General features: G+C 39.2%; 1 protein-coding gene across 1 annotated transcript; it reads left to right on the forward strand.

The window, feature by feature from the left end:
* Positions 1 to 239: 239 nt before the first annotated feature.
* Positions 240 to 1,520, forward strand: GCNT1 (glucosaminyl (N-acetyl) transferase 1; the record flags this gene model as incomplete). Its single annotated transcript, XM_080636964.1, has 1 exon — positions 240 to 1,520. The coding sequence occupies one exon, from the start codon at positions 240 to 242 to the stop codon at positions 1,518 to 1,520; it is 1,281 nt and encodes a 426-aa protein (XP_080493090.1).
* Between the last annotated feature and the right edge of the window lie 13,407 nt (positions 1,521 to 14,927).

Consider the following 14,927-nt stretch of genomic DNA (forward strand, 5'->3'; position numbering starts at 1 on the left):
CTGATGTATTCACCTTCTTACTGTCTCTAAATAACAATGTAATATTAATCAGTATCTTTCTAAAGAAACCTTTTAGTCTTTGAATGACAGTCATATTTAATTTTATTTTAGGATTTTTTCTTCAACAACTCACCAAATTCCTGAGAAACAGACACTATTTTTTTCTGAAGTTGTTAAAGCTGACATGAGCAGAGTGGAAGGTGATTTTTTTAGCCCTACATATCTACCTAGTATTTGAAATGCTGAAGAGGAAATTACGGTTTTGCCACAACTTACGCTTCAGGCTTTTCTTGGGTTTAACTCTTATTGTAGTAATCATTTCAGTTTTGAAAGTTAACCAGAAACAAGACTTCTTAAATCAGAGACATCTTGAGCTGACACAAGAAGATCCTGTTGGCAATGTTAACTGCACCAAGATTATAGAGGGGAATATAGAAGAAATTCAAAAGGTAAAGCTTGAGATGTTGTCAGTGTCATTTAAGAAACGCCACAGAGTAACAACAAATGATTATATTAACATGACAGCAGACTGTGCCTCCTTCACCAAGACTAGGAAATACATTATGGAACCTCTCAGCAATGAAGAAGCAGAATTTCCAATAGCTTACTCAATAGTGGTTTATCACAAAATTGAGATGCTTGACAGACTTCTAAGGTCAATCTATGCCCCTCAGAATTTTTACTGCATTCATGTTGACAAAAAATCATCAGAATCTTTTTTTGCTGCTGTGAGGGGAATAGTCTCATGTTTTGATAATGTCTTTATTTCTAGTCAGTTAGAGAATGTTGTATACGCTTCATGGAGCAGAGTGCAGGCAGACATTAACTGCATGAAAGACCTCTACAGAAGAAGTTCAAACTGGAAATACCTAATAAACCTCTGTGGCATGGACTTGCCAATAAAGACCAATCAGGAAATAGTAGAGAAATTAAAAGCCCTTAAAGGTGCAAACAGCTTGGAAACAGAAAAAATGCCTGTTTATAAAGAAGTAAGGTGGAAAAAACACCATGAGATTATTGATGGTAAAATAAAGAACACAGGCATAGACAAACAACTACCACCTCTCAGTACTCCAATTTTTTCTGGTAGTGCCTATTTTGTAGTTAGCAGAAGATTTGTTGAATACGTATTAGAAAGCAGCAAAATACTTAAGTTCATTGAATGGGCAAAAGACACTTACAGCCCAGACGAGTACTTGTGGGCAACAATTCAGAGAATCCCTGATGTCCCAGGTGCAGTTTCTTCTAGTGACAAATATGATGTTTCTGACATGAATGCACTGGCCCGATTTGTTAAGTGGCAGTACTTTGAAGGGGATGTGTCCAAAGGTGCACCCTACCCACCTTGCAGTGGAGTTCATGTTCGCTCTGTCTGTGTTTTTGGGGTAGGAGACCTAAACTGGATGTTACGAAACCACCACTTCTTTGCTAATAAGTTTGACACTGATGTTGACCCTTTTGCAGTGAAATGTTTGGAAGAGTATTTGCGACACAAAGCTTTGTATCTGCAAAAGAACTGAAATACTGCATACTCCTGAGGCAAAACATAGGTACAAATAGTATACAGCTATGTACTTTTAACATGTAATGTCAACGGTAGTGATGCTGATCATGGGTATAATGGTGATGTCAATATGGTGGTGATGACACCCTTCCTGCCTTGTCCATAGACAAGAGACATGCAGATGGGGATGACTTGTGTTGCACACTATGTTTAGAACTTCAGGTATAAAATAAAAGATAACAATTTTTGGAAGGTCAACTACTTGGAATATTTATTATCTAAAAGATGTAGTTAATTGGCTTCCTTTGGCAAAACTATTTGTTTCAAGGCTTGGAAAATGCATGTTGCTCATGATTATTTGTCAGATTTTTTTTCCCATGAGTGTAATGCTAGTTGAAAGGGAAAGATGAAGAGGCAGGAAAAAAACGGGGAAAAAGCAGCTGGTCTGCACAGGCTTTGTAGTGAGTGCTGAAAGATCTCAGGAAAATAAGGCTATAATTAATCTGAAAACTATGTAAAAAGGAGCATACCAAAGCCAGCTGTCTTCATTTAATTTAAATTCGATTGCTGTAATTCTGTAATATGTAATTCTTAATCCCCCTGAATATTTCAACTTCAGCATGGAGTATTAAGGACTTGTGTTTAAATTTTTGTTATCACATCTTGCTTTTGTACTCTTAAACCCCACAATGATGTGATATAAAGTTTATACACTAGTTTGTAATTACATCTTCTCAGGGAAACGTAAGTTTTGTGCCTGATGAGAGTTAGACTTGGAATTTTACACTTTTCACTGTATCAGGAACCTTGATTTTGCATCCAAAATGACTCATGTTTCTCAAAAATTTTAAAGAACATCAGTAGTGTCCTAAGTGTCACTGGTGGAACTGCTGGTTTCTTCTGTCAAGCTCAAATTGTATTCCAGGTTCTTTTAACAGTGAGTATGCAAAAATAAAGTTATTTTTCCTAATGATATTGTGTCTTCTTATAAGTAAAGTTCTTCTAGAGGCACCACCAAAATCCTAATGATGAAGACGTGAAATGTTTTGCCATATACGACTTGAAGCTGCAACTGAGACAAGTCCTATCCTTCTTTCATATGTTCATTCATTCATGTGTTTATGCTTGTTTAGGTTTAGCTGATGCAGTTGACTTTTATTTGCTTCTTTTAGTGGAATGGAAAGGAGGAAATCTGGAAGAGTTGTGTTACAGGTTAGGTCCCTGCTTAGTTTAGCTGCTGCAGTGTACCACAGAAGCATGGTGCTGGGAGAACAGGAATGCTGTAAAGGACAATATTATTTCTTTCAACGGCAATTCAGGTTTATCATGCATGGTTACTGCCAGCTCTCTCTTACCTCTGAGGTGACTGGAATTCATTACAGGTACTAACAAATGTGAAAATAGATTAAATTTTTTGTTTCTTGCTGTGATGGCAGCTGTGTTTCTTGCAAAGGTAGTTTGTAATAACGTTTCTCCTAAGGTGTACCCTGATATTTAGACACAGCCATAATGAACTGCTTACTGTTGATCATGCAAATAAGCTAGGAAGGCAAGCAATTTAAGATTCAATGGGGCCTTTCCTCGATAACTCCCACTTTCAAAACCACCTGAAAGCTGTTTAGGGAGTCTTCAGAGACTCTCACATGATGTATAAACAGGCAATTAAAGCTTGTGAGTTGAGGTAGGGGGGGTGGGGTGGGAAATACCCTGTCTTACCCACCCTTTGGCCTTTCTACAGAAATGCTCTTACAGATAGTTATGCTTTACCACCTTTGCACAAGGTGCAGCAAGATGTAACTTCACTGCATACAGTATTTGGAAATTACTATTTCAAATTGTTAGCATATCTTACCATTAGGGATATCCCTGCTTAGAAGCAATTTACAGAAGAAGATGCAGGCTGTCCACAGGTCCGAATTCTAATGAATTGCTTATCATGCCTCACCAAAAGAGCAGATTCCCACCCTCAAAGAGCTCCCTTGCTAAGCAAGCAGAAGGGCAGTTCCCCACCCACAGAGGGGCCCCCTGCTGAGCTAGCAGTCATATTTACGTGGTAAGTTGTAGTCATGCTAAATATCAAAGTTATTTCAACTAAGGCCTAATGGCTTGGTCTCAACTACATCAGCCCTTCAACCATTAATTCTGAATATAGTGGTGCTCTAATACAAGAAAACTGCAGGTTTACTCTGATCACCTTCAGGTTCCCTCTCAGGGCAGAAGATAGCATACAGACCTCCATGAAGATTGAACTTAGAAGCTGGACAAAGGATAAAGCAATTAAAATCAGAGCCAGGATGGTGGGTTCAGCTACAGTGCTGCTCAGAGTGCTCAGAGAACCAGCTTTTTCCACTTCCTGCTGCATGCACCCAGCTTACACCAGCCCTTGCACTGTGACCTTATCATCCTTTGAGTAGGCAGGAAGGAAACTGGTTTGCATTCTGCCTACTGAATAACCTTTTATTTTTAATCCTTTATTTCAAAACTGGTTCAGTTTCTCATAGTTCACCATTGCTGGGAAGGAAAGAGTAACCAGTGAAACCATTGCTAAAGTAACACGTATGCTGGTCAAAATCCCCCAGCTTGTCTTTTTAAGTTTCCATAGCAGAATTTTTCAAAAAAGCTCAGTGCGTTGGATACACTTCTATAGTTCAGTCACTACTTTCACATCAGCATTATGAGTGGCCCTAATACAAGAACAATTTGCTTGTTTTACTGATAATAATTGTGATAACCAAGTACTCTGTATCACTGAGAGTCACTGAAAGGCTGAAAGCCTTTAGGTTCAAAGGCTGATTTGACCCCAGAAACCTAATACTTGTGCTTTCATCTCCTTCCTGCCTTAGGTTTGATTTGACAGGAAGCATGTGTTTGGCTGAACAGTTTATTTTCTCACTGCTTCCTATCTAGCACCACAGAAAATGACAAGAAACCTTGAAGTTGAACACTGGAGATATAATAAGGTTGCCAACCAGATCATCATTACTTGGTGATGATAATCCTTTCTTCCAGATTCAGTATTTTTGCTGGCTCTGAATGGCTGTGGCAGTTATTAAAAAAAAACACCTGTAATTTCATTCAAGTTCTATTGCAATATTTCAGAGGTTTAATTTATAGCTTCTTTTACTCTCGAAAATCTTTGTTGGCTTTTTTCTTTTTTTTTTTTTTTTTTTTGTCACTTAAAGAATGTATCAAAGAACTAATATTATAGTGGGAACTTCTTAAGTCAAAACGTAGGAAATTGCATTATGTAAAATGGCTTCCCAATTCCAGTTAGCAATACCATTCATCCTCAGCTTAAAATTTCAATAATCTAGTAGACCAGTTTCCATAGTTTTTGAATTCTCTTCTTTCCAATAGATCAGTTTCCTTAGTTATGCTTTTAATGCCCTAAACTACAGTGTGATAAATTAAAACTAACCTGCTTTAAACGAGCAAGGAGCCTTCTGGGTGCATTAGACAGCAGATGTTAAAAGGCAATATCCTTTAGGCTATTTATGTTCTTTATTTCAAACCAAGTTACACAGTTTTTAAGAATCTACACGAATCCAACTTATCAAGTTGCTTTTCTCATACGTATCCTAAACTTTTCTATTTTATAATTTAAATCAGCCATTTTTTATTTTTTTGTATACAAATAATAATTTAGGAGTTTGTTTCTTCTTTTCCGTTTTTTTTTCCTTCTTGTGCATCAGCCACTAACATCACACAGATAATTTGCATTTGCATTATCTTCACCCTTATTTGCTTTGCCATATGTTACAACATCTTCAGACAAAACTTTTGCTCGCTGTCCTCATGAGAGTTGGGCTTGGTTCAGCCCAGAGAAGGGAAGGTTCAAGGGAGACCTTATAAAAGTCTTCCAATACCTAAAAAGGGCTACAAGAAATCTGGAGAGGGACTTTTTACAATGGCCTGTACTGATAGGACAATTGGGAGTGGCTTTAAACTGAAAGAGGGGAGATTTAGATCAGATATGAGGAAAACAACCTTCACTATGAGGGTGGTGAGCCACTGGAACAGGTTGCTATTGTGTTTTAAACCCAGCTGGTAACTCAAAATACAATGCTGCCGGTTGCTCACTCACCTCATTCCCCCCTCCTTGGGTGGGATGGGGAAGAGAACTGAAATAAGGTAAATCCCACTGGTTGAGGTAAGAACAGTTTAATAACTAAAGTACAATATACTCCTACTACTAATAATAGTAATAACGATAAGGGAAATAATAACGGGAGAGAACATAAAACTAAAAAGGGAAAGGAAAAAACCCAATAAACATAAGTGATGCACAATGCAATTGCTCACCACTCGCCAATGGACACTCAGCCTGACCTGAGCAGTGATCTGGGCCTTCTGGGTGACTCCCCTCAGTTTATATACTGGGCAGGACGTGCTGTGGTATGGAATATCCCTTTAGCTAGTTCAGGTCAGGTGTCCTGTCTCTGCTTCCTCCTGGCTTCTTGTGCCCCTCCTCACTTGAGACTGAAAAGTCCTTGCCCAGTGTAAGCGCTGCAGAGCAACAACTAAAACATCAGTGTGTTATCAGCATTGTTCTCAGACTAAAGCCAAAACACAGCACTGCACCAGCTACTAGGAAAAGAAAGAAAGAAAAAAACAAACAAAGAACCGAAACAAACAAACAAACAAAACCAAAAACCAAAACAAAAAACCTGTTACAGCCGAAATCTGGGCAGTTGCCCAGAAGCTATGGCTGCCACATCCTTGGCAGTGTTCAAGGCCAGGTTGGGCCTTGGGAGCAACCTGGTCTAGCAGAAGGTATTCCTGCCCATGGCAGGGAGCTGGAACTGGATGATCTTCAAGGTCCCTTTCAACCTAAACCATTCTATGATTCTATGATTTAATTTCTGTGACTCTAAAACGGAGCTTTGCTGTTGGAGCCTTACACATGGTTGGGTTCTTCTAAGATCTGACAGTATTCTTTTTAACTTCTCTGGCTTCTGTAGCTATAGTAGAGCTTGACAAGAAAAAGTTAAGAATGCAAACATCATCACATCCTCAAACGAAGCCATAAACTGATCCATTTTTGTGATACAATAGTGGAATGGTAGGAGATAGTTCCTACTTTTTCTTGGAGTGCAATCAGAAGGAAAATTAGTCTGCTGTTGTACATGTCCCTCTTTGGACACAAAAAGGAGTCAGCACAATCAGATCAATCTTCTGCATGCTGCTCTTAGGAGATATTTAGCTTTTTGGCCAGTTAGAGTGTTGTAAAGATAGCTATGATGACAAACTGTAGAAAAGCAAATCTGGTTTATGTTATTATTTTCAGATGAGCTCCCTTTTGCCTAGGAATGTCTGTATGTCTGGACTCGTAAGTACCTTGAAAAACTAAAATAAGATGCATGTGTGTTTGTGTAGCTTGTCATCTCTTTGGACAGGAGAAGGTACTTAGAGTAGTTCAGACTGAGAAACAACATTATGTAGGCCTTTGATGGGAAATCGATACCTGATATGTAGTCAAACAATCCCATGCAAAAGCTTGGCTTAGAATTGGTACCTCAGAATATACCAATGGAAGTATTGTTTTTTATATGTAGGCATTGGGATTGTAGTATAAATTTTTTTTGGCAGAAGGCAGTATTTGGTTAACGTTTGTTAAGTGCTACTCTCTTTAATTGCTGGAAAAAAAGTAGAAAAAATAATTCCACTAAAATGATTTCACTTTCTGCCTAGTCCTCTGTGTCATTCACTGGCAAAGGTAATGGAAATAAAAATATCAGCAACAAAAAGTGACCATGAAATGTTTTCTTTTTCACATTAACAGCACTGGCTCCAATTTTCTTTCCCATATTTGGTACTGCCTAAACTGCAGCAAACAACTGATACAATTTATATTTCAAGCTGTCAGCCTTAGCCAATTTTCAAAAAGAACTGAAAGCACCTAATGTGGGAACTTGAATAGTAATGTCCAAAATTACATTCCTGCCCTACTGCACCTGAAGCTAGAGGCATCTTCTTTCCATCATATTCTTTGATCTTTCATGCTTTACCTAAACACATGAATCTACATGCCTCCTTCCACCCGACTTGTCCCATGCTGCAGCACATAGTCTTTAAGTTTGCATGAAAACATACTGCTTTAGGTACACTTAGAAACCTTCCCTTCCCTTCCCATCCCATTCTGGCCCTGGCCAGCCCCACGCAGCTGATAATTCCCTATGCTGCTTGTTCATGCTCTCTATAGACCCTTGCACTTAAACCCAGAATAGGGAATCAAGCACACGCTTCCTGCATCCCTCTGGAAAAACATTCTAAATGCTGTCTGTAAATGCGGCCCAATGTGTACATCTTCACCAATATGCAGATATTACACACTATTGGCACTTTGTAACTCCAAAGGAGGAAGTATTGCTCGGTTTGTCTGATGTCAGGTTTCTTGTGTCTTTCTCTAAGGTTATGGTACAAACCAATCAACATGAGATGCACACTACCAGGTGGGGAGGGTGGCTGAAACTGATGGTAAGTCTCAAGAACTGACATCTGAAAAATGCCAGGCAGATGAAGTCAGGAAAACACAACAAAGCAATACAAGTTACAGTAGCTTGGACCCTGCATAGTTTCAGAGAAAATAGTTTATCAACCTCAAAATACTTATGCGTATGAACCTCAGATGAAGAAAAAAACCCCTTACTACTCTGCCTTTTAAATGTCTCATCTATTACCAGATAAAAGATTCTCTGCCTTCATTAAAAAAAGGTGGTTAGAATAAAATGATGAGGCTCTGCTTAGCACAAGCACGTCTTTTTCTCACATGGTAAGGAAATGGTAAGAAGGGACAGAGCATTCAGTGTTAGCTGTGAAGAAGTGAAGTGGCTAGAGAAGCCCATGTAAACCTTGGAAATGTAGTAGTATCGAAAAGAAAATGGCATGAATTCATCAGCTTTTCCTGGAGTCGTGGCAGTGGATGCATACTGGGAGGAAAAAAGAAGAAAAAACAAAAAGGAAAAAAAAATATTAGCCACAGCATGGCTTTTACTAGAGTTAAATACTAACTTGTCCAGAGGAAATGAAAGGCAGCAAAGTATCACAGGGTTACTGATTTCATTGTAACTTAATCAAAAAGCCATACTGTGGCACGTATTCTGAAAACAAATAGGAAGACAGACCATCTTCTCCAAAGAATCTATATCAGAGGCCAATACACTAAATAGCAAGTGAGTCAAGAACATATTTTGTTATACTGACAAAAATAGAAAGGGAAAACAATGTGGGGTAAAATAGATTGGAATAAGAAAATAGAAAGGGAAAACCCAGCAAAACAAAAAGGTGGGTGAAAGGAGAGCAGAAAGGGAGAAACAGAAAAACTGGCAAAGGATAATGATAGTAAAGTGACAGGAGACAGTGGAAAAAACCATTGTAATGAAGTTTTGACATTTTAAAGGGTTGTCCATTCTCTCTGTTGATCTCTATTCATCCCATCCACCACTACTGTCCTGTAGTATTAAAAGTGACTTCAAGTTTTGCTTGTTCAAGTTTCTGGCAGCAGAGACTGTAGCGATCCTGACCAGGAGACCACTGTACATTTTGGAGCCAGTGACCCACACTACAGCTTCCCCAGGCAGGTGCTGCATGCCCAGTGTGGCCTTCAGGCTGTGCAGTGCCATGGCATGCCGCACGTCCTCCTCCACCACAGCCTGCACATGTTGCTGGAGCAGCCTGTGGGCAGTTCCCATTCACCACTGCTGACAAAGTCTTTAACAGGGCAACAAGAAGTTCTCTGGAGAAAGTCTTTCCTTTTTTTGACAATAGAAATGATGAACAGAGTTGCTTTCTCACTAGAAAATCCTGTAACAGCTTGAATGACTGACAGGGGTGACTTGCTCTCCCTTGCTGCCATGAATGGGATCTGCAAGGCATCTTGCTCATGGATTAGAGTCATGTTCAATACCTGTGGCTCCCAGCACCCTAAAGGATGTAACTATCTACGCTTTTCTCTTTTTATTGTGTTAGGTTTAACAAGTAGCACTGTGATACCTTACAGGGTCTGAGCACTTCTCTTACTGGGATGGACACGAACCAGCACCTCCCAAGGCAAAACCAGAAGCCTAAATTAATATCAATGTAAACAGCTAAAACCAGTACCTAGTAATAAAACTAAAGCATAACAAAGCTAAATCTTTATTCTCCGATAACAATTGACATACTCTTCTCCACCTGCAAGGTAGTACGTATGCATTCAGTACAAATGACATCAGGCAGTGCCTGAAGATTCAACAGTAAATGGAAATAAAACCCTTTCACTGAGACTTCTAGGCCTTTTCCTGCCAGGAAAGCTAATTATCTACCTTACCAAAAATAGAACAACTATTTGGGAAAATCTCTTCTTGTGGAAAATTAATTCAACATAATAATGCCTTTATCCTTTTTTTATTATTTAATTCTTGATTTAAATAGGAATAATGAAAATATTATTCTGAAGCAAAGCCATCCACACTGACTTATACTAAACAAAAACTCCGAGATAGCTCCACAAACACAACAATGCAGATCAGGAAGTTCATTTCCATTTTAAAGTTGAAAGAAAGCAAGCATTGCACAGTAGTCATCTCAAACAATGAGACACATCTCTTGCCCCTGTATGCAGTCATGTCCTAGTATTTTCTCACAATACATCCACAACCTTGACTAAATCATAGCAGCAAGCCATGTAGTACCCACTACTTAACACATTATCATCTAGTCCGTGTAGGCTGTTCTTTAGGCCTGAAAGTAAAATACAGTTTTTAGGTTTATTACTACCAGACAGCTAAGACTGCTTTTCTTCCTTTGGGAGCACACACCCTGCTTGCTATAGTGATTTATGAGATACTGTAATCCAGACATTTTTGTCATGAGTAGTACAGTCACTACAATGAGTATTAGAATACTTTCCAGACACTTCATAAGCACTAAATGGAGATCAAACTACATTATGTGCTTACAACACAAGAAAACCATCTTATTCTGTGTATCCTCAGAATCCATGTGATTTCAAGATGTCAGTCCAAGGTTAATGTACTGCAAGAGCACAAACACAGTGTCAGTAAAGACCTGAATCAGGAAGAGGTTTACGTCTCAAAAACCCTTTGTGTTGCACATAGATAATGCACCATGTCACAGCAAAGAAGGAGCAGGGAAGAGTGGTGGTGATGGGCAACACTGTCCTAGCCTTCCTCCTACTGCCAGCCCTGCAGATGTAGTCTCAGGTGGCTTCGGATGAGGGGGCAGCTCCCCAGCATGATGGTCTTCTGGGGCTGCACATGATATTGTTAGTGGCCATTCAGAGCCACTGAGCACTGGAGAAACCTTGGCCTGGTGGGCACCCGGAGGGGCAAGTGAAGAGGGGACATCATGTGTCCCGCAGCTCAACTGAGGCAGGAGGGCACTGGCTGTGGTGAACAAGGTGCCTCACTTTTCTTCTGCCTCAACCCTGAGTTGCCTTGGGAATGACAGTTAAAATCAACTTCCCCCATCTCCACTCTAAAAACAGCATGTACCTTGTAATATTTATCTGTCACAGAATCCTAGATGTCTTGATAATTAGTGTAAGTAATAAAATAATTATTCCTCACTGAAAATGGAAAACGCTGACAGTAGGGATTGGTTACAGCCAGCTACATCTGGCCAGTTAAACCAACAAAGGTATGTTTTATTATACGTATCAAAATGTTACCTTTCTCCTGCTAGGCTGCTCATCTTTAAGAGTAGCATTGCCACAAAGAAATCTGTTCTTAGTCCTGTCACCACAATTAAAAAATGTTAAAACTTGAAGAACATTTCCATAGAGAAGGTTAACTGACTGACTTCAACGGAGCCAAATAAGGTCTGTGTTTAACAGTACCAGACAAGTTTTAAACAGGAGCCTTTTAGCTAACAGTAACTAGCTGCCCCTATTTCACTATTCTTTCACCATTATTTTTTTCTTAAATTCCTCCATTTTGTCTTTGTCCAATCCTCCCAGGATTATGCAGCATCACATATGGAAATGTACAATATTTTGCAATGTCAGCCACTTAAAAAATTGAAAGTTAGGCATTTAAAAATAATATAGTACATTATTCTCACTAGGTACTTAAAAACAATTAATGTAGTTTAATGCCTTCATTCAATGTAGTCTTTTATGCAGTTAATTTGAAACAGAACCATGCACTTTTATATGAAAGCTTTTTATTTAGATTATAATTTCAAATTAAACCATTAGATAGCACTATTGTCTTCATGACAGAGAAATGCACGAGAAGTAGAGCAATGCATGTTTGTGTTCGGTTAGATGCATACTTGTGTAAATACTGAAGTTTCAAAAAAAAAAGACACGATAGCTTAGCATGAAGAGAGGTTCCCTTACACTGTACAAGACATAAGTTTTGAAATGCCAGAGATGATCGCAGTATGTGTTAAGAAAGCCTGGAAAGAATAAAGTAACAGAAAGAAGAGAAAACCTTCCCCTGATGCTCTCTGCATTGCTTTTTTTTTCACATGCAATACCCCCGTTTCACATTCAAGACTTGATGGAAGAGCAGCCCTTTGTATAAGCTTCTACCAATGGGAGGACACTTTACAGCAAAGAGGACTTACGAAGTTGAATGCTTAATGCTTAAAGCCTAAGAAGGACATCTCTAGGTAAATATCTTGTTCACAGAGCAGACATTGAAGCTTGACATTAAGAAGATTCAGCTGCGTCAGTGCAAAAGAAAATACCATTTAGCTCCATCCCTTGGGATTCACTTGTCTCCCTGTATCTGGTTTCCTGCTGGACTCAAGCAAGAGGTTAGCATTGACCATGTTGGACTCAGGTAGTTTTAGGTAGTAACTGAGTACACAGTTCTATTTTTGAGAGCAGATTGTGGAAAGAAACTGATTCCAGTCTGAAGCTCATTCAACAACAAAGTGCCTGAATCCTGCTTTACAAGGGCATGCCATTTGGTGGATCTAATCCAAGGTTAAAACAACAGTCCTCTGAAGTAATACAATCCCAAACACACCAGCATGTCAAGTTCTTTTTCCCTAGTTTACTCTGAATTAGCAAGTGCCATCTACTTTGGTCAAATGTGTTTTCCTTTCACATTTCTCCAGTCCTCTGTTTATTAGCCTTGTTCTGAACACAGGAACATGCTGTCTGGAATAAATTGGTCTCCAACACCATCTCACTTGTCATCTCCTCAGGACTGTTGAGGCCACCTGAGATGCCTTTTTGGCTCTCAAAGTCACAGTGTTTATTTATACTGTGGTGCACATGAGGACTTTATGCCAGACTTGTAGCATCTCTCTGTATGCTACTCTAGGGCTAATTTTAACTCCACTTGCTCCAGCAGGTCTTTGGTGTTGAATCTTCCTGCTTTTTTTTTGCAAGGACAAACCGGCAGCCTCAGAGAACACTACGCAGCTTAATTTAGATTTTCACAGAGTTGTACATTTGCTTATTTCCAGCATCCTTTCTCTCTCCATCTGGTAATAAATGATGGGAAGTTATGTCAGCAGTTGCAATACCTTTGGGAAGTTTGGTGCCTGTAACTCTTGTCATGTATATTACCCACTTGTAATTTGTTATGATGACTGATGACATGTTCAAAGACCTTCTAGGCTCAACACTGAATCTTGCACTCACAGGAACAGACTGAACAAAGTAAGGATTCACCTCGTCTCCTGTGTAGGTAATATTAGGTAATCCCAATCTTGTTTATAAACCTTGGGTAAAGAACAACACCTGCAGATATACCTGCAGGGAATGAGATCAGTATCTTGACTAGCTCCAGTTGGGTAGCAGTACTTTGTATTCTCCACAGCTTCCTCTCTCCACAGACAGAAAGAATTACTCATGCAGAAAGAAAAAGAGAAAAAATATTAAAAATGAAAAACAAAAAACAAAAGGAGAGGAGAGGAGAAAGGGAAAGAGAAAGAAGGAGAGGGAGAGGGGAAGGCAGAGGGGGAAGAGAGGGAGAAGGGAAGGGGGAGGAAGAGAGAAAGGGAGAGGGGGAGGGAGAAAGGGGAAGGAAAGTAAAAAGAAAGGAGAGGGGAAGGGAAGGGACGGAACTGAACATGATGGCAGAAAACAACAAAAAAAAAATCAAGGGCAGTCATGATGTGGAAATTTATTAACTAAACCAAATCAGAGATACATTTGTCTTACTTTGTTCTTAATTTTTCCATGACTTTGCATCTGGAATTTCATCATCAGTAGATCAGGAAAATTTCTTCTGTCTTGATAAAGCAGCGGTCAAAAAGAGCTTTACATCATAAAAGGTGGCTTTCTTCCCATCTATATCAGTTTTCCTTGAGGTATCTGACTTTCATTTAGCACTTTACAAGATTAATACCAATACCAATTGATCAAATGATTCCATGATCAATTCTATTTAGTTTTCCCTCTGTTGGTGATTTCATTCTAAATGGAAACTTCCTCTGCAGCAACTGCCCTGATATATAACTACACTACTGATGTACCCATATGCAGAAAAGGACCTGTCCAAACAAATTCCTGCACTTAGCCTCATTACTGAAAAGCAAGATACAATTGTTTTTCTTGGCTGGACATTTGGTTACAAGTGCAGCCCGCAATGCACAAAGCATGGCTGTTTAAGGCTCATAGGAGAGTAGAGGTCAGAAAAGAAAGCCAAGAACTCATTTACATTTAAAAATACTTAAAAAAGTTTAGAGCAACTGTGATGCCAGATAAGGTTTTGAAAAAGAAACAAAACCTGTTTGGCAAGTTTCAGTTCCATACAAGCCAAGAGTCACCAGGAAATTCCGGTTCAACAGATGTTCTACCAGTACCAAAAGGGTCACTCACTGTATTTACTTAACTTTCCTGTCTTTAAAAAGGATGTAGTAGCTTTTTACCTTTACCAACCAACATTTATATATAACTTTCTTAAGAGCAATGGGGAAATGTTAAGGAAATGTGTATACATTCTTAAGCATTTTGTTGATCTAATTTCTGATGGAACACTCTGTCTTTCTCAAATATTTTTTGTCAGTCCAAAATTACTCATATGTATTTTTATTTACAGTGGATTTGCTTTACTGATAAACTCAATCTTCCTGCTGGCTAGCTGTAACAGGTCATTTCTCCCCTTAGTCACTTCAGTCAGTGCTTTTGAATGCAGCTAAGCAATGCTGATGCAGAATAACAGTATATGTGGGTTTGGCTAGGTGTTAAATTTCAAACCATTATAACTTACTTTATTGTCCTGTTTACAAGCTGGCTCTTTCTGTGCACAAAAGGGGAAAAAAAACCTCCCACCCCAAATGGTCACTCAACAGTAACACTGCAAGTTGTCACTTCAGCAGACAGCCACAAACCCATCAAATGACCCCTGGTTATCTAATCTTCTTCAGCTGTCTGGAAGGCTGCATGGCTGTGGCCCAAACCTGCCTACTCTGAGGCTTATCCTGACACTCCTGGTTGCTGACACTGCTGCCATTGCCA

This window comes from Psittacula echo (genome assembly GCF_963264785.1).
Source record: "Psittacula echo genome assembly, chromosome: Z".
In the NCBI taxonomy this organism is placed as follows: Eukaryota; Metazoa; Chordata; class Aves; order Psittaciformes; family Psittacidae; genus Psittacula; species Psittacula echo.